Here is a 21,318-nt window from a genome sequence, read left to right on the forward strand (position 1 = left end):
TACTTGATTTCTTTTTCAAAATTCAAAATATAAAGTAGTAGGTAACAAAACTCGTCACGTTAACGCAAATCGGCCAGTATTGGGTTAAATGATATAACTAAAGTAACAGTAATAATAATATATATATTTCCCCAAATGATTCATTGATTCATATTTGGTGACCACTGCGATTGAAGCCCTAGCTGTAGCTCATACTCAGCTCACCCCTGTATCACCTCACCATTGCCTTGCCGTACCTCATCTTCAAATTCATCCGGTACGTTCTCTCTCTCTCTCTCTCTCACATCATCTTCTCGCTCTTGCCTTTATTATAATATTCATCTGCTTGTTGTTCATCGATTTACGCCGAAGCTCACGCTACTTAATTTCATTCTCGCTACTGAAAATGCGTGTTTACAGTATCACAAACTATACGCCACACTGTTTTAGGCAAAATTACGTGAATCGAACCTTTTAGGATGTTCATATGAATTGATTTGAAGTGATTATTAGTTTTAGAGCCATTGATTGATTGTTAATGTTTAATTCACACTCTGTTTGGATCAAATACAAATTAAATTAACGCGCTAACTATGGGAATCAATTAGGTGTAATTATATTTACAAGTAGCACTATAATTACACTATGCTGTATATATAATTACACTATTTGATTCTCACAGTTAGCACGTTAATTTAATTTGTACATTAATATTCCCCCCTGAAACATATATATCTTGCAACATATATATCTAGTAATAATTAGGTCAAGAATATGATTTCCAGCTAGGTTTCCTAGTTTTTAGGGCTTTTTATATAATACACGTGCTTGTTGAATATAATAGTGTTTAATTAAGACTTAAGAGAAAAGTGTCTTATAGGAAGTTATTGAAAAAAATTGTCAATCTGATAAAGCTTTTTTTTAATTGATGAGTTTGTATAATTATATATTTTAGCAATGGAAGCTAATGAAATAGATACAAGATTTTGGAAATTAAGTATGGTGATGTAATTATAATGTTTAATTACACACATATTTGTTGTTTAGTGATTAATTGAAATGCGTTATAAACGATGCGTTATAAACGATGTCTTATAAACGATGCGTTAAGAGCCAATGTGACTTCTGAATTTTGTTTTAACAAATTTCTGTTGAATATAATTGTCTATGCAGTTAATGCCAAGGATATCGGTCAATGACCGAAATCTGAGATATCGGTTATTGCGGTGGGATAGCGGTGTGTATATATATATAACACCAAAAGTTATCTAATATTAATACTTAAGTCTTAATACCAAAATCATAAAAGTCAACAGTTCAAAACACAAAATAACAATATTTTTAATTTAAGACATGACTTAATCAATTAATTGAAAGCCATGAAATCATCCTCCGAGTCCACATCAACCAAATTCTCCAATTGTTGTTCAAGATCGTCCACTTCAACTGTAGCATCACCATCATCTATAGCGTGATCTTTTGCTCCTAGTAAGATTTAGGGCTTAGGGTTAAATCAAATGGAATTGGGCTATGGGCCAAAAAAAGGTGGGTTTTGGGCCAAAAAGTTTTAACAAATTTGGGTCAAAAATATTTTACTGATAAACTCGCCGATAAATCCGATATATCGGTAGTCAAATAGCGGCAAAATAACGGTAAATATCGCCGCAAATATCGGAACCGCTATTTTGACCGCTATTTTACTGAAGGGCCGGTAATCGCTATAGCACCGATATTGATAGCATAGATAATTGTATTTAATTGAGAAAAAGTGAACTAAAGGAAGTAATTCAAAAAAAGTGTTATCTGATTAAAACTTGAGAGTAATGTGATCTGATTACAAAGTGCAAACTTTTTTCAAATTAATGAGGTTGTAAAATAATATTGTAGCTATGGAAGCTAATGAAATATATAGAATTTTTTGGAAATTAACTATGGCAATGAATATAATATAAATTAATGTTTTTGGAGACGATAGCATGCACATATTTGTTGTTTAGTCATTAATTGTATTGATATTAAGAATTAGTATTTTTCCTAGAATGCTACAAAATTCATACCATTTAAATTCAAGCATAAAGTTTTTAATGTATAAAGCCAAAAGTGAATTATGGACGGATGAAGTGGTATGTGGACTAAAGATTGCCATGGGTGAAATTGTTGAGTGGAGGATTAACTAACAATTTGAACTCAATTTTTCACACTACATATATACACAACAGTAATCTAGAAAGTTTTGTCTAAATAGTCACTGTCATAACAAATTTGAATAATTCAGTATTTGATGTTACAAAATGAAGGCATGGAGATTGAGTAATGTTTTCTTTATATGTATTTTCACACAAAATACAGAAAATAATGATGAAACTTGACCAAACCAGGCCCATAAAGTAGAAATTTGTAAAGTTCTAAAGAAAAGGCAGAACAAACTGGGTTAGAACCATAAAAGATAGCAAAATAATGGGTCTATGAGTAAGTATCATTCCATTTTTGTTGCCGTCATAATGACGGCTGTGAGGGAATGCACCAAATCTGTCACGTTTCATCGTTTTGTGCTTATGAGGCATGATTATTGATCAGCACTTGACACAATGCTAAATTGTTAATAGGAATATGTAATATCTGGCCTTATGACATGGTATGAACTCAATTTGGTGAAGGTATTACGCATTTTTTTGGGTTGTACGTGGTGGGGAAGAAACAAAAAGATGATTATAACTGAAAATATAACATATTGACGGACACTGATGTTTCTTCTTACCTGTAATTCACAGTTGCTTTGGTGGTTCCTACATGCTATCTGTTTGTTCCATTAAAGTTGAGTTGCTTTATGATATTAATCACTATTCGTACTAATGATTTGCAGAACTTTTGAATCTAGTTACGTAGCTAGCAGGATGAGTGATGATGTTTTTGATGGACAAGCGTTATCAGACAAGCTGCATAAACTCAACAGCTCTCAACAAAGTATAGAGTGTATCCTTTTGCCAGTTTAAGCCCATTATAAGTGGTGTTTAGTTAGCAAATCAGGATCAGGCATCTGGACTTATACATTTAGCTCAAATATTATTTTTGGATGTCAAGTTGAATTTTCCTACAGACTATAGTTTATACATTTAGCTCAAATATTATTTTTGGATGTCTATTTTACACTTCTCGTCTTTATATTGCTACTAGAAATAAAAATTTCAAACTCCCTTGGACCAAGTGGATTTAAACACACTTATTTTCATGTAATTTTATTTCTGTGATGATTGGTTACCTTTTCTAACCATCAGTTATATACACACACACACACACACACACACAATCGTTTGCTGTTAAAAAAATAATTTAATATTAGCTCCTGGTGTTAATGCTTTTCCAATATTGACTCCCTTCGGCACTTGGGCTGTTAAGTCCTTACATTTGCTTTGTCCTACATTACTATACAAACAAGAATGCATTGCAGTAACATCATCCTATTGTGTAACTGCGTGTTTACATCACGTGCCTTTATATGCTTTATGTTTATAAGTATTAAGTGTTGATAGATAAGTTTTCATTGTGTTTTTCATTGAATTCATGATATAATGTATTTTATCTTTTGCCGCTATGGTTTTCCTTAATGCTAAATCAGCATTATCCCGTTCGTGTATTTCACATAGGAAGAAAGCCAAACAAATTGTTGAGATATGGCATAAATCATTTAAATCTGCTCAGCGTGAGCAACAAGTTTCTTTTCTGTATTTGGCCAATGACATCTTGCAAAATAGTAGGCGTAAGGGCAGTGAGTTTGTGAATGAATTTCGGAAGGTGATGCCTTCAGCCCTCAAATATGTTAATGAACATGGTGATGATAATGGAAAGAAAACAGCATCACGACTGGTAATTTATGTTTCATTTTCTATACCCAAGTCATTAGTTTTGACCACTATTGTGCATTTTGAGCAATGTTGCTTCTATTACTTTTAAAGGTTGGAATATGGGATGAAAGGAGGGTGTTTGGATCTAGGGGTCAGAATTTGAAAGATGAAATGCTTGGTAAAAGTCCACCCACTCAGTTGACCAGCAATGGAAAGACCTCCAACTCTAACCCTAGCACTAACACTATTCCTATCAAAATAGTGAAAAGGGATGCCAACTCATTGAGGCTTGTGAGTACCATATCGTGCTTCATTTCTGAATTGTTTGGATATCTTTTAGCTTCATTTGATATCAAAATTTGATTCCTGTTTTGGGCTTTCAGAAATTGGCTGTTGGGGGTACTCCAGAAAAGATAATGACTGCTTTCCATTTGGTACATGACGAGACTGCTACTGAAGATACCGCCTTAAACAACTGTGAAGGTGCAATTCGCAGGTTTGGAGATTTGGAAAGAGATATAGAAAGTCAGGGTAAAGGATGCATACCTATTCATCATCCATATTATATATGGATTTTTAAGGAATTCATTAATGTTTTGTGTTGTTCAGGAGCTGTACCAGGATCTTCATTGCTAGATGAAATCCAGGAGCAAGAAAGTGTGCTTCAAGATTGTGTCAACCAACTTGAAGCTGCAGAAAGGACTAGGACTTCATTGATTTCCCAGCTTAAAGAAGCTCTTCAGGATCAAGTATGATTGCATATTACTTCCTTGTTTCTAAAAACCGAGTGTTAATTTGCTTTCTGTGTCGAATGGCTTACTTTTGCCAAGTTAAATTATAAAGACTTGTTTTTATCTTAGATTTGAGATGTGCTATATTAAAAAGTCACAGGGCATTACAATGGAAGAACAAATTAAAATTTAGAAAGTTAAAACTTTAAAGGCAGTTTAGAATATGAAAAGTTTAATGTTGGAATTACCAGACTCAAAGTTCTACTTTTATTTTTGGTTTGGAAAGAGTATTACTTAAGACTAATTTTTTTGTCAAAATTTGTTTTCAGGAATTGAAGCTGGATGTTATTCACAGTCAGTTGCAAGTACTCTCTCTCCCTGTCTTTCTTTCTCTCTTTCTCTAAACTGTTTACAGCATAAAAGTGATGGTTACCTAAAGCTTATTAATATAAACATCAATAAATCTGTTATGGCAATAGTGTAAATTTGCTAATGTTATAGTGTCTGTTAAAAATGCAACTTCTATCCTCTCCGGTTTGTGCTGAGTGTTGGCTTTTGTATGGTAGGGGCATGCCACGGAGTGTGATGCTCTAATGGTTCGATAGAATCTCAAGTATTAGGAGGCCGATCACTATGAACTTTTTATTTCTCTTGTTTTAATGTAGACTACCTAATTGATGGCGAACCTTAGACAGTCACAAATCTCAAAATATGGGATCACATCATAGTAGCCGAAGGGGCTAGGCGCATTCAAGGCGTCTTTGACTACATAGGATCAAAGGTAGTTTAGGAACATATTAATTTGGCGACTTTGGTTTTTGATACGAACCGGTTACCCGCAAAAGGGAAAGCGGTCAGATCTGATGCATCCAGGAGCAATTGGTTGTTCTCGCCTAAACACCCTTTGACTGAAGTTAAACATCCTTGATTGGAATTAATCAGTAGGAGGAAAAGTAGGGGTAGTTTTATTAGTTTCTAGCCAGTGCATTAGTACTAGTTGCTTTGTTTTTCTTTGTAAGTCTCGTTCAAGTATTATCTATCAAAATCGTTTTTTGATTTGGAGATATAGCTTATCGCAAATCAGGCCAATTATCCTATATTTCATCAATTCGATTCCCAGGTTCTAACATTGGTTCCCTTGCCGAGTAACTATATTGATTCCATTGTTGCGCAGTTGGCAGCCATTGCTTCACTCTTGAAGCTATAGAATCTCATTTTTAGGGATGAAATAGCGTCCTTGAAATCATCCCACGACTCATTGCCAGATCTGGTCAAAGAAGAAACCCTCGACAACAGTCCTAGTAATAGGAACGGTCTTAACATGTCTTGGGTATTCAATTGAAGATCGGCGATTTGGATCCACGTGATCACACAAGAGACAAGATGTTAAAATTGATGCCTGCTAATTTGCACAAAGCCCAAGATCACATGAAAACCCAGGTTGATCTAAAGTGCTGTGAACTGAATTTTAAGGTTGGAGATTTGGTCTTTCAGCGAATTTAACCCTATCGCCGAAAGAGCCTGGCTAAAAAACGTTTTGAAAGATTGCTACCTAGGCCTTTTGGTCATTATTGCATCATTCGTAAGACGGAGGCAGTTGCTTATGAACTTGAACTACCATCGAACTCCCAGATCACCCAGTCTTGCTTGTATCCATGCTGAAACCCGCACGGGTCAAGTCCTCAACAATACCTATAGCCCCTCTGCCTCTTACCAAGAATTGGGAAATCGACTCTCAACCTCAGCCTACAATTGAATGGCTTATCGCCTGGCTCAGCAATTCCCTTCTTTCCGACTTGAGGACGAGTTGTTACTCCAGGGTGGAAGTATTGATACGAGCCCGGTTACCCGCAAAAGGGAAAAGGGTCAGGTCTGATGCATTTAGGGGCAAATTCAAGAGATGTTGGTTGTTCCCCGCCTAAACACCATTTGACTGAAGATAAACATCTTAGCCGATATTATTAGAATATATTTAGAAGATATATTATTTGTATTATTGGTATTTATCTTATGTAATTATAGGGTGATTATGTTTCCTCATTAGAGATAGGTATCATTGTATTCTCTCCCTATATAAAGGGATTATTGTTATCAATGAAAGGCAATCAATCTATTCTCCATAAACGCTTTTATGGTATCAGAGCCTCGGTTCTGAATACCTATCTCTTTTCTTCTTCCAACAAAACCCTAGTTTTGTAACAAAAGCATTCGGCAGCCATGTCTAAACCAGATACGCCCCTCATTCTTCCCAACTCAAACCCTTCTTTACATCCTGCATATTCTGTAAACAATATTCAGTCCAAAATTCGAACCCTTGATGGCGATAAGGTGACCTACTCAGCCTGGATCAAATTATTCAAGTTTAATGCGACTGCTTATAGGGTGGTCGATCATCTCGATGATACCCCTCCTCCGGCTGTCACCGATCCTGCTTACCCGGCCTGGAAAGAGTTGGACGCGCTGGTCTCGCAATGGATTTACAGCTGCGTCTCAGATGAGTATCTACACCGCATATTGGACACCGAAGCTTCGACTCGTCAAACATGGCTGAAACTCGAAAAGATTTTTCGTAGTAACAAGCGTGCCAAAGCTGCTGCCCTCGAAACTCAGTTTGTTAACCTCACTCTTCCCGCTTGCAGTTCCGTTGATGATTATTGCAAGCAACTCAAAAATCTTGCCAATCAACTCGCTGATGTAGACCAGATAATAACCGAAGATCGTCTCGTACTACAGCTTGTTCGTGGCCTCTCTAAGGAATTCGAAACAACCGCTTCCTTGATCAACTCTCAAGCAGTTGATTGGGACACGGCTGTAGCTATGCTGAATGATGAAGTCATTCGACAGGCAGCACGACAACACCGGTCCACGGTACTTCTAACCCCCGCAGCACCTCAGCCTCAACACTCGGCTGATACCCAACATCCATCTCCACAGCCTCGGGACAACATCCCGCCCCCACAATCCGGAACTCCGTACCGTGGTCGTGGTCGAGGACGCAACAATCAACCTTATCGTGGCAGAGGATCCCGCGGGAGAGGCTACCGAGGTAACAGTTCTACTCATTCCTTTAACAATTTTTCGGGCCAGCAATATTACCCACAGTGGGCTTGGTGGAATACTCCACCTTCCCATACCCGACTCAGCCCAATTGGCGGCCCAATACACCTCAGCCGGCACCCTCCGCCAACTTCACCGGGTACCCGTGTCCTACACCCTACAGCCCACAAATGGCAGCTCCTCCTGGTTTCAATGCATTATGCCCATCTGACTTAAGTGCTGCCGTGAACAACATTAATCTTGGATACGCGGACCCGACTCCCTTCATGGATACAGGTGCTGAACGTCATGTCACTGACAACCAAGGTATGATTCATCGCCCTGACTTATTTCCTGTTAACACTAAACTATTAGTCGGCAACGGACAGTACTTACCAATTGCGGGTTCCGGCACTGGTTACCTACCAGTAGGTAACCAAAATTATATCCTACCTGACCTACTTTATAGCCCACATATCATTAAAAATTTATTGTCTGTCCGCCGATTCACCCGTGATAACAATGTTTCTATTGAATTTGATCCTTTTGGTTTTTCCTTGAAGGATCTCAAAACGGGGCGGCTCCTTTCCCGCCACAATAGTACGGGCGACCTCTATCCAGTCACTCCTCCAACATTACCACCACAAGCTTGCTTCATCACCGCTGCTACTTTGCCTTGGCATGACCGTCTTGGCCACCCCGGCAAACAAGTTTTTGATATTTTGTCTCGCAATTTTAATTTTCCATGTAATTCGAACAAGCTTTCTACTTTTTGCAATTCTTGTCATTTAGCCAATAGTAAACGTTTACCTTTTTATGAATCTACTTCTTTTACGTTTGCTCCCTTTGATATCATACATTGTGATTTGTGGACATCTCCTATTATTAGTAAAACCGGCTTTAAATATTACATGGTCCTAATAGACAATTTTTCCAACTTCGTGTGGGTGTACCCTTTAAAATATAAATCCGAAACTTTTACCACATTTACCAAATTTCACCGCCTCATAGCCACCCAGTTTAACCGCTACATCAAAACCTTTCAGTGTGATCTCGGGGGGGAATTCGATAACCATGCCTTCAAAGACTTTGCTCACCAACACGGTCTTCTCTTCCGTTTCTCCTGCCCTCAAACCTCTTCCCAAAACGGCCGTGCGGAACGCATGATTCGTCGACTTAATGACATCATACGCTCCTTACTCATTCACGCCCATCTTCCACCTTTATTTTGGGTAGAAGCACTTCACACCGCCGCTTATTTACACAATATACTTCCAACTAAACGACTAAACTTTTACACTCCCACATTCACCTTATACCTTCGCCACCCTACCTACGACCACTTACGAGTGTTCGGCTGTGCTTGCTACCCTAACACATCGGCAAACCAACCACATAAACTCCACCCACGGGCAGTCCGGTGCATTTTTCTCGGATACCCATCTGACTTCCGTGGGTATCGGTGTTTTGACCCTACCACGGGTAAGGTCCACATTTCCCGTCATGTCACCTTTGACGAGCACACATTCCCTTACACCATCTCTACACCAACATCCCGCTACTCATTCCTTGATGATGCCATACCCCCCGGGTTCATTTTCAGTCCACCAGCATCTCCCACAGCCTACCCACAAACTCAGCCCTCACAGCAGCCCCACAGCAGCCCCACCCAGCAGCCCTCACCGCAGCCCCCAGTCCTATATACATATGCTCGTCGTCCTAAACCTTCACAACAGCCCAATACCGCTCCGTCCCATCCAAACCCCACCCCCACGCCGTCCCCTGCCACCACAACCGTACCCCTCCAACCTACAAACACACACCCCATGACCACCCGCTCCAAAGCCCACTGTACCTTTGTTACCACCACGATCTCCCCGGTCCCCACCTCTTATGCCAAAGCCTTTGCCGACCCTAATTGGATGTCTGCCATGCAGGCTGAGTTTAGTGCTTTACAGGTTAATGAGACATGGGAACTCGTCCCTAGACCGGCCGATCGACCAGTTATCCGGTGCCTGTGGCTTTTTCGCCATAAGTTTAAATCTGACGGGTCCCTTGAGCGTTACAAAGCTCGGCTAGTGGCTAATGGTAAGTCACAAACTGCGGGACTTGACTGTGACGATACCTTCAGTCCGGTGGTCAAACCGGCAACTATACGCACCGTTCTCTCTATTGCTATCTCTCGTTCTTGGCCAGTACATCAGTTAGATGTCAAGAACGCCTTTTTGCATGGCAACTTAAATGAGACTGTCTTTATGCATCAACCACCAGGATTTGTGGATCGGCGTTATCCTAATTTTGTATGCAGGTTGAAAAAGTCTCTTTATGGACTTAAACAGGCGCCTCGGGCTTGGTATACCAGATTTGCCACATTTTTAGTATCGCAAGGTTTTCTCAGCAGCACGTGCGACAATTCTTTGTTCATTTTTTCAAGGGGATCTCAAACCGCCTATCTTCTTTTGTATGTTGATGATATTGTGTTAACTGCCTCGACCAATGACCTACTACAGGATATCATTCGTATGCTATCACGGGAATTCTCGATGACCGATTTGGGTCCGCTATCTCATTTTTTGGGGATCAGGGTCACACAACAATCTGACGGGTTCTTCTTGGATCAATCGCAATATGTGAAGGACATTCTCTCTCGTGCATCTATGTCTTCTTGTAAACCATGTACCACCCCTGTTGACTTGTCTTCCAAGCTTAGTGCTTCGGATGGGTTACTATTTGCTAATCCTACTTTATATCGAAGTCTTGCAGGCGCTTTACAATATTTGACGTTTACTCGTCCCGACATTTCTTATGCGGTTCAGCAACTTTGCTTGTTTATGCACGAACCTCGTGATCCCCATTTTGCGTTCTTAAAACGCATCTTGCGGTATCTACAAGGCACTGTTGACTATGGTATTCGATTACGTAAATCTACCATCACTTCTTTGGTTGCTTACTCAGATGCTGATTGGGGAGGTTGTCCAGACTCCCGTCGTTCTACTAGTGGGTACTGTGTTTTCCTTGGGGATAATTTAATCTCTTGGTCCTCCAAGCGCCAACCTACAATATCACGTTCTAGTGCAGAGGCGGAATATAGGGGTGTTGCTAATGCGGTTGCGGAGGCGACTTGGTTACGCAACTTGTTGCTGGAATTACATCTCCCGCTCCGTCGGGCTACGGTGGTCTACTGCGACAACGTTTCAGCTGTTTACATGTCCGATAACCCGGTTCAACATCAACGAACGAAGCACATAGAAATTGACATTCACTTTGTTCGGGAAAAAGTTCATGTTGGGGATATTCGCGTTCTTCATGTCCCCTCTCCATTGCAATATGCGGATATTTTCACCAAGGGCTTGTCACGCCAATTGTTTCAGTTTTTTCGTTCCAGCTTGAACGTCTGTCCTACGCCCGTTCAAACTGCGGGGGAGTCTTAGCCGATATTATTAGAATATATTTAGAAGATATATTATTTGTATTATTGGTATTTATCTTATGTAATTATAGGGTGATTATGTTTCCTCATTAGAGATAGGTATCATTGTATTCTCTCCCTATATAAAGGGATTATTGTTATCAATGAAAGGCAATCAATCTATTCTCCATAAACGCTTTTAAAACACTCTTGATTAAAAATAGTTTGTAGGAGGAAAAGTAGTTCTATTAGTTTCTAGCTAGCGGCATTAGTATTATTTGCTTTATTTTTTTCTTCTAATTTTCATTCAAGTATTATCTATCAAATTCGTATTTTGTTTTGGAGATCTAGCCTATCTCAAATCAGGCCAATTATCCTATATTTCATCAATTCGGTTCTCAGATTATAATAGTTTCTCATAAATTGGGATATCATCGTCATCGTCATCAGTAAATTCCACCAATAGCAAAGCTCTGGTAGGGTCTGACGTGGGTAAGATGTAGACAGCCTTACCTCTACCCCGTAGGATTAGAGAAGCTGCTTCCGGTGAGACCCCCCCCCCCTCCGACTCGATAGTAGTTTTGCATCAAGCCTTGGACACAAGGCACATAACACTCAACCATTGGGACACACAGGCTGATTGGTGCCTGTACCCTTGTCTTTCAGCCATCAACGCCACCACATGATGCCTGATTAACCTTCCGCCACTTTTAACGCTATTTTCACGAAATTAGTAAAATAACGTCCGATTTAGTGCAATTTCACTTTTGCTCACACGTATATATATGCACGAACCGCAGGTAGGGCGTAAATTGGGAAATATATTTATTATTTAATATATACATAAGTTTTTCTTTATTTATTTATTTAGGTTTAACCAGAGTCATACTTTAATTACTCAAGTTTTTAGGATGTTGATCTTTTTAAACAACTCATGTTAACTCACATTCTGTATCCATTGGATTGTGTTTAAGTTCATGGAAATGAGAGAATTCTTTCCCAGGTAATCAGTAATATGTGATTGCAATTTGCCTGTTCACGACTTGAGTTTTGAGTATAATCTGTTGTACAATGCACTTTAACTCAATGAAAACGTGTTACTTTTAAATGGCTTTTCTTTTTTTGCTTAGTATCTGTTAAAGAAACACCAAAGAATAGAAGGCCATGCAGTAAATGTTTAGAGTTGAATCCTCATGAAATTGACAACACCTTGTGCAATGTGTTGCCTAGGGAGATAATAACCATTTGCATGCTTACGTCAGCAATAGGTCTATACAGAAAATAGTTGTGTGTTCAGAACTAATGAAATGAGTTGCATAAATTTAGCCTATTTATTGAAGTTAGAAGGTATGGTCATATCGAAAAGAACAGAGAGAATGAAGAGATGGCATGCATGGACATGATGCAATTTGTTAGGGAATATGGCCACATACTAGGATAAACTTTTGGTTGTGTTAAGCTTGAAAAAGAAACAAAATGGGCAATGTGTGGGATGCACATCATGGCAATGGTGTCAAGGGTGGCTCCAGACTCGCTATATAGTGTAATGTTGATGCAGTTGGCCAATACAGCATTTTTTAAGGACTAATTAACTGATGCAGTTTTTAGGTATACTATGATCATCTTGTACAGGCTGTAAAAGCTTCATGATACATATAGAATATTAGAAGGCTACAACCGGTTAGAGCTCGGTAGGTCCTTTTAGAAGAGTATCCCACACGTTTGTTAGTAAAAAGTGTAAAATACATTAATGAAGTTATAAGGTTTGTTCTGTTCCTCCGCTTGTGAATATATAGTGTTTGTTGGGCGATGTGGTATCCCCGAACCCACATTTAGACAACTGCATATTAAAGGAGTTAGGGAGGTTATTTTAGCCGGCCCTAACCCTATTGGGCCCAATTGGGTTCTAGCTTGTTTAGCAAGGGAGTAGCCCTAATATGCGGTCTATAAATAGTCTCTTGTACTTATTATAAATCACCAAAATAATACAAACCTAATTACCCGTGGACGTAGGTTGTACACCGCAACCGAACCACGTAAAATTCTCGTGTTCTTTATCGCTTTGATTTCTTGTTCGTGTGTGCCTTTTGTTCCTAACAACTGGTATCAGAGCAAGGATCACACTATAAACCCCAGCCGCCAGTCGCCACCAAACCCTAATCAGAAACCCTAGCCGCCGCTACAGTACCGCCGCCGCTACAGTGTTTCCGGCGTGTGAACAGTGCGCGCTACAGTACAATCTGTCTTTTGACCAGAAGAGGTCAAACAGTTCTGATCAGTATTGCAGGTTGCTTCCGTTAGAAACTCGGTAAAGATAATGACTGAGGACGGTAAGATCAGAATCGAGAAGTTTGATGGGCAGGATTTTGGATGGTGGAAGATGCAAGTCGAGGACTTGTTATGCCAGAAAGATTTGCTTCCATGTTTGAGAGGTCAAAAACCCGAGAATATGAAGGATGAAGAATGGGCCGATCTAGACAGGAAAGCCCTAGCAGTCATCAGATGCACGTTGGCTAAGAACGTTGCTTTCAATATAGTGAATGAGACCACTGCTAAGGGTTTGATGACCGCGTTGTCAAACATGTACGAGAAACCTTCCGCGTCTAATAAGGTATTCTTAATTAGACAATTGGTGAATACGCGTATGCGGGAAGGTGCGTCTGTTACCTCTCATATAAATGAGTTCAATTCTATCATATCCCGGTTATTATCTGTTGATATTAAATTTGATGATGAAGTGCAAGCTTTGCTATTATTGTCCTCGTTACCTGAAAGTTGGTCAGGAACAGTCACTGCCGTTAGTGGTTCAGCCGGAACCACCAAACTCACGTTCGAGGGTATTCGTGACTTGATCCTAGGAGAGGATATCAGGAGAAAGAATGCAGGTGAATCATCCAGTACTTTGCTAAGTACTGAGGGAAGAGGTAGAAAGAAAGATAAGAGGGTAAGTAACAGGGGAAGATCAAAATCAAGAGACAGAAAGGGGAGTTCAAAAACAAGAAACGACATAAAGTGTTGGAACTGTAATGAGAATGGTCATTTCAGAAGTCAATGTACAGAACCAACCAGAGACAAGAAAGAAGTGAATGTTGCCTCCTCAACAGCATCAGATTCTGATGATGCATTGATCTGCTGTATTGAGGATATAGTCGAGTCCTGGATTATGGACTCAGGTGCGTCGTTTCATGCTATCTCAAGCTCGAGAAAGATGAAGAATTTCAGACGGGGCAATTTTGGTACTGTAAGTCTTGCTAATAACCAAATCTTGGAAATTACTGGGTTGGGAGATATTGACTTGAAAACAAGTTTTGGAACAATTTGGACATTGAAAGATGTCAGGGTAATTCCAAAATTGAAAAAAATGTTAATTTCCATTGGGCAATTAGACGACCAGGGTTATGATGTAACATTCGGGGGAGGACAATGGAAGGTCGTCAAGGGTAGCATGGTAATTGCCAAGGGAAAGAAACGGGGTACTTTGTATATGGTTGAGGTTTCTGCAGGTAGTGCTAATGCAGTAACGAGTGGACCGAGTCTATCAAAGTTGTGGCATCAACGACTCGGCCACATGAGTGAGAAGGGCATGAAGATGCTTGTCGCCAGAGGAAAGCTTCCAGATCTTAAAAGGGTTGAATCTGAATTCTGTGAACCATGTGTTTTTGGAAAAAAGAAGAGGGTATCTTTTGTGAAGACAGGGAAAGCACCTAAAGCTCAGAAATTAGAGCTTATCCATTCAGATGTTTTCGGACCAACACGTGTTGAATCCTTGGGAGGCTCGAGATTCTATGTGACTTTCATAGACGACGCCACACGCAAGGTATGGGTTTACTTTCTTAAAAATAAATTTGAAGTATTTGATGTTTTTAAGAAATGAAAAACTGCTGTTGAACTTGAATCTGATCTGAAGGTAAAGTGCTTGAAGTCAGACAATGGAGGGGAGTACATTAGCTCAGAGTTCACTAGCTTTTGTGCTGAGCATGGCATTCGGATGATAAATACAGTTCCAGGTACTCCTCAGCAAAATGGAGTCGCAGAAAGGATGAATAGAACGTTAAATGAAAGAGCCAGAAGTATGAGGATAAATGCAGGGCTCCCTAAAATGTTCTGGGCAGACGCTGTTAAAACTGCTGCCTATCTTATCAACCGAGGTCTATCAGTTCCGTTGGGTTACAAAACACCTCAAGAAGAATGGAAGGGGAAAGCGGTTAATTATGAGCACTTAAAGGTTTTTGGGTGCAGTGCATATGACCTAGATCCGAATGCTGACAAGATAGATTCAAAAGCCAAGAAGTATGTTTTCATTGGTTACGGGTCAGACAAGATGGGCTACAAGCTTTGGGACTCGAAAAGCAGAAAAGTAGTCCGCAGCAAACATGCTACATTTAATGAGGCTGAGTTGTACAAAGATGTGATAAATCCAAACTCTAGGGTTCAGAAGCAACAGGTTGAATTCAAAATTGAAAACCAGAGATCTGAACCGATCCCCGAACCGGTTCAGGAACCCGCTACAGAAACTGAAGTCGACACAGTTCCTGAGTTTGAAGCTGGTGGAAATAATGAGTCAGAAGAAACTTCTGACAGTGGGAGTTCAGAGTCTGAAGACGAGGAGATCCCACAACAGCCTGACCAGACTGAAAATTGGGTCAGGAGATCCACCAGAGTTACTAAACAGCCAGAAAGGTATAGTCCCGGTCATTCCAATCCTTCAGTTAACTATATTCTTTTGACAGAAAACGGTGAACCCGAAAGCTACTCTGAAGCAGTCAAGATGAAGGATTCTCGCCAGTGGGAGAATGCTATGAAGGATGAAATGAGCTCTCTAGAAAAGAACAAGACATGGGACTTAGTCAAGCTTCCGCAGGATAAGAGAGCGTTGCAAAATAAATGGGTCTTCAGGGTCAAAGAAGAACATGATGGGTCTAAACGATATAAAGCCCGTTTAGTGGTCAAGGGTTTTCTACAAAAGAGAGGAGTTGATTATGATGAAATCTTCTCTCCCGTGGTGAAAATGACTACCATCAGACTTGTTTTAAGTCTTGTAGCAGCAGAAGATTTACATCTAGAGCAACTAGATGTGAAAACGGCATTTCTACACGGTGATCTTGAAGAAGACATTTATATGATGCAACCTGAAGGGTTTCGGGTTGTGGGGAAAGAAAATTGGGTCTGCAAACTAAAGAAGAGCTTGTATGGTCTGAAACAGGCGCCTAGACAGTGGTACATGAAGTTTGATAATTTCATGGAGAGGTCGGGGTTTAAAAGATGCCAGATGGATCATTGTTGTTATCTGAAGAAATTCAACAACTCTTATATCATATTACTGTTGTATGTTGATGATATGTTGATTGCAGGATCTGATATGAAGGAAATAAGCAAGTTGAAGAAACAGATGTCCCAAGAGTTTGAAATGAAAGACTTGGGTGCAGCAAAACAGATACTGGGAATGAACATCACTAGAAACAAGAAGGCAGGTACTCTAACACTATCCCAGGAAAAATACATAGGGAAAGTGTTAGAAAGGTTCAAGATGAATGATGAAAGAACCAAGCCTAGGAATACTCCATTGGGAAGTCATTTGAAGCTCACCAAAGATCAGTCTCCTAAAACTGAAGAAGAAAGATCGAAGATGACCAAAGTCCCATATGCATCAGCAGTCGGGAGTCTAATGTATGCAATGGTTTGCACTCGACCAGATGTTGCTCATGCCGTTGGGGTTGTTAGTCGGTTTATGTCAGATCCAGGAGAAAAACATTGGGAGGCTGTCAAATGGATACTTGGATACTTGAAGGGTACTCAGAAGATGGGGTTATGTTTCAGAAAAAAGGATGCCATACTCAGAGGTTACACAGATGCTGATCTGGGTGGTTGTAAAGGGACGTTCAAGAGCACTACCGGGTATGTTTTCACAGTGGGAGGGACAGCAGTTAGCTGGATGTCTAGACTTCAGAAAAGTGTGGCTCTGTCAACTACAGAAGCAGAATACATGGCTGTTGCAGAGGCCAGCAAAGAACTAGTTTGGTTGAAGACTTTTCTTGAAGAATTAGGAAAACAACAACCCGACTACTCATTGTACTGTGACAATGAGAGTGCAGTTAAACTTGCAAAGAATCCAGTGTATCACGGAAAGACAAAGCATATAGGGATGAGATATCACTTCGTGAGGGGGTTGATCAGTGAAGGAACAATCAGTCTGAAGAACATCCCAGGTGTTAAAAATCCAGCTGATATGTTTACCAAGTGTGTGGTGCTGGATAAGCTGAAGTTTTGCATAGCTTCAGCTGGTCTCCAGGAATAATGTTGAGGAGACAAGGGTAATTAGGATGGTTTGAAGATCAGGAGGGATTTTCATTTACAGAAGTACAGAAGAGATGGTGCATTTCTAGGTCCGAAGACACCAAGTGGGAGATTGTTGGGCGATGTGGTATCCCCGGACCCACATTTAGACAACTGCATATTAAAGGAGTTAGGGAGGTTATTTTAGCCGGCCCTAACCCTATTGGGCCCAATTGGGTTCTAGCTTGTTTAGCAAGGGAGTAGCCCTAATATGCGGTCTATAAATAGTCTCTTGTACTTGTTATTATAAATCACCAAAATAATACAAACCTAATTACCCCGTGGACGTAGGTTGTACACCGCAACCGAACCACGTAAAATTCTCGTGTTCTTTATCGCTTTGATTTCTTGTTCGTGTGTGCCTTTTGTTCCTAACAGTGTTTCCATTGTAGTTTCTTCACTTCTCTCAATCACTGGCAACACCATCATTTCTTGACTCTCTCTCTCTTACTCTGCCCATTTCAGTTTCTTTAATGATGGCCCACTTTTGCTGGTTCATATCAACAATTCCTTGAAGTTGTCTTTAGCGTCTTGATTTGAGCAACTCCTTCCTTAGCTTCATAAGTTGTTGAATCAATGATCTACTATAAGTTGCTCAATGTCAAGTTATTTGATGTGATTCATGATTCCTCAGCGTGTATAATTTATATCCTCGTTAGGAGATATTTCTTGTACATGTTTTCTCACTTAAAAGTTCTCTATTTCTTTTAAGTTTGAACATTGATGTCAACTAGGAGTTGGTGTGTATTACTTTGAGGAATAGGATGTGCTCATAATATTGAGCCGTGGTTTCTGATAGACAAGACCATTTTTAAAACTAATTTGTTACATGTTTATTCTAGAAAAGGGCAAAAGTGACCTTCCTAATAGGGACTAGGAGTTTGTTAGACATGAGTTTGTTAGATTGTTTAGGCTCCTGCATGATGTATGGAGAGAGGGCATAGCCCTGGATGATCCTTGTAACTTTTCCTTCAAGTTTCTGCAATTAAATATTTCTATCTTACTTTCCCTGTTTATTCTCTAAATCACAATCGCAACATCCTAATTCCTATCAGTTTCTCCTTTACCCCCATGAATATTTATGGGGATAGAGGTTCTTGGCTTCTTAATACCATTCTTCTCTTCATCACTTTCTTCTTCCATTTATCTAAAACTATAATTGTTACAAAAATTGCAACATTGCTATAGTTACTTCATTGCTATAATGCCATGGTAAGAAGAGAGTTATGGTGAAGAACCCTCAACATGACGACAATTAGAAAATGAATCCTATATTGACTTTTATTTATTACTACGTAATTTAATCTAAGGATTTTTTTTTTATCTCAAGAATCAAACTGTGTAAAAAAATCGCAGACTCAGAGCTTTTCCAAGTCTCCACATTCGCCTCAATAATGGGCAAGTTATGCCATTAAACTAACATCATGATAACAATAAAATGACCTTTCTTAGTAAGCTTCCTGTCAGTATTTGCCAATGGTTGTAGCTGGAACATGGGTGACAAAGGTAAATGTATCTTCTTTGAAGGAAGACTGTTAGTTCGCTTAAGAAGTGAGACGTGGAAGGTGTGCTATACCAGGTCTAGTCTATAGGCTAGAGAACACATCACACTTCTATGTACTGCCTAACCTGTTTAGACACACTCTTTCATGTAAAGCAACATTTTAATCCTTTGGAGAGTAGCATGGAGTCATGAGTGTCCTCCCATTGCTGAGTATGATACACTTTAATAATATCCTTCTTTACCGTCTTTTCCTACCATTACCTTCCTGTTCTTAGTTAAAGCATGACCATCCTGCTTATATCTAGTAGCTTCAATACTTTAATTGAGTTGTCAAAACACTTCTTTTAAATGATGATTGGCGTTCCAGGTTGCTTTAATTTGAGCAAAACTAGAGCCGTAGAGGTTCAAAACTTGACATAGTCATGGTGAACAAGTTAGAACACTAGAACCTTGCATTCGTGTTAGAGCTTCCACTACCTAGTTTTCTATCTCCTTATTGCACATTTTTAATAGTCATACCGTAACATGTTAGAAAGCTAAACATGTTGTAGTGGTGTTGTTACCTTTTCATCCAAAAGGTGCTTTAAGCCCTTTTGATATGTCTAGATTAAATGTCCCGTTGACAATTAGTGATGCCAGTATTTTACAGCAAATAAAATGACAATCAACTTCTTTTCATATACAGAAAGATATGAAAAGTTGACAATCACCTGATGATTTTGAAAATTATGTCTTGATTTGAAAGATTGACATCATTTTTATGGTTTAGAATTGCATACATCATTTCTGTTTTCTATTCAACCAAAACCCTAAAAGTTGCTAATGAATTTGCAGGTTGCTCGACGCCAAATTGATGATGCTGCTAGCTTAAGAAAGAAACTTATCTCTCCTTCTCGTCCTGCTGGTGAAGTGACAGTTCCTGTTGATAACCTCCCACAATCAACGCCTTTTGGAACCACCACACAAGCTACCGAAGAAGAAAACAAAAAAGCAGCTGCAGCTGCAGTTGCTGCAAAACTTGCAGCTTCAGCATCCTCTGCACAAATGCTCACATCTGTTCTTTCATCTCTAGTTGCCGAAGAAGCCGCCTCAATCACCAACGGTTTTAACGCACCACCTGGATTCAACTCCATATTTCCCCCAGAAAAGAGACCCAAACTAGAAGCACCAATGCCGGTCCCAGAGCTAACCAATCCCGACCCTGTCACTTCAGGTTACTTCACCAATATTCAAACATCATATCCACCGCCACCACCGCCACCATCCTCCGTTGGTGGCACAAGCTCTCCCGCTAATCAGTTTGTTCAGGCTTCTTCTGGATTAATGATGGGTGGAATGCCATATGCATTCAGTGGTAGCCCCCTACCACCACCACCGCCTATGCCGTCACATATTGCAATGGGGATGATGAGGCCTGGCCACCAGCCGCCGCCTCAGCAGCAGCAGCAGCAGTCTTCGAGTGGTGGTGGTTACTACAGACCACCAGGTATTGGGTTTTACGGGAAAAGCAATCAGCCTACACCACCGCCGCCTGTGCAAAGGCAGTGAGGTGGTTTGTTGTTTTGTATATTAATAGGAATATGCACTAGACTTAAAACACTCGTGGTTGATTATATTTTGACTTGCCTATGCTTGTATTGTACGATGTACTGTTGCATTCTAGGTGGGTATAACTGCAAGTTAAACAAGTCAAACTATTTGTTACCTTTTTTTTTAAAAAAAATTTATTCTTATAAATTTCTAGTTACTGTCATCTTTCTTACTGTTTTATAACCAAAATGTTTGTTTGGTCATGTAAACAAGATGACTTACACCCTGAGTTAGTGGTTGGGAAGGTATAATGGAACCCAAAACACAAAAACAAGTCTGGCCCTTGGTTATGAAACACTATAATGCAGGAGCATCCAGTCGATTAAGCTGACCCGGCCCAACCCAACTGTTTATTTTTTATTTATAAATATGGTTGTTAGGTCTTTTGTTTAGTGAGTTGATTATTTTTTAATAAAGAATTTGTAAGCTTTAAACTTGTCAACCGAATCATTTGGTTTGAATAAAATCATTGTGTTCTTGCGCCATTTGATTGCTAGCCGGGGGGGGGGGGGGTTGTACCCCGCCACAAAACACCACAACTAGGGGCGACTATGGATGGTCTAAGCCGACAGACAATTAAGAGGGAATATTTGAAAAGTTCATCACCAAACATGAAAAATAAAATTTACGAAGATATTGCGGTTACTAAAATTGTGGGGATTCCTTCTAAACATATTGAAGTTCAAAACAGAATGATTTTAAGGATTTTCCTAAAGATAAGCATTATTATCATTTATATATACATATTAAAGGAAACCTGAAGGGTCTTGTAGCAGCTACACTGAAACATTGATATTCGCATATTTAGTCCCTACAAAAGTTGAATTTTATATTGTTTCAGTTTAGCCCCTCAAAGTTTTAACCTATTTTAGTTTTAAGCCATGACATTTTATT

The 21,318-nt window shown here is 39.7% G+C and overlaps 1 protein-coding gene across 1 annotated transcript; it reads left to right on the forward strand.

The window, feature by feature from the left end:
* The first annotated feature begins 163 nt into the window (after positions 1-163).
* On the forward strand, positions 164-20,513 carry LOC143560456 (uncharacterized). Its single transcript, XM_077048755.1, has 8 exons — positions 164-256; positions 2,843-2,952; positions 3,596-3,843; positions 3,933-4,112; positions 4,205-4,352; positions 4,431-4,570; positions 4,882-4,917; positions 19,669-20,513. The coding sequence occupies exons 2-8, from the start codon at positions 2,874-2,876 to the stop codon at positions 20,380-20,382; spliced, it is 1,545 nt and encodes a 514-aa protein (XP_076904870.1). The 5' UTR covers positions 164-256; positions 2,843-2,873; the 3' UTR covers positions 20,383-20,513.
* Positions 20,514-21,318: the final 805 nt, after the last annotated feature.

This window comes from Bidens hawaiensis, unplaced genomic scaffold (genome assembly GCF_021521415.1).
Source record: "Bidens hawaiensis isolate Kalapana, Puna unplaced genomic scaffold, B.hawaiensis_p1.1 tig00020332_1, whole genome shotgun sequence".
Classification (NCBI taxonomy): Eukaryota; Viridiplantae; Streptophyta; class Magnoliopsida; order Asterales; family Asteraceae; genus Bidens; species Bidens hawaiensis.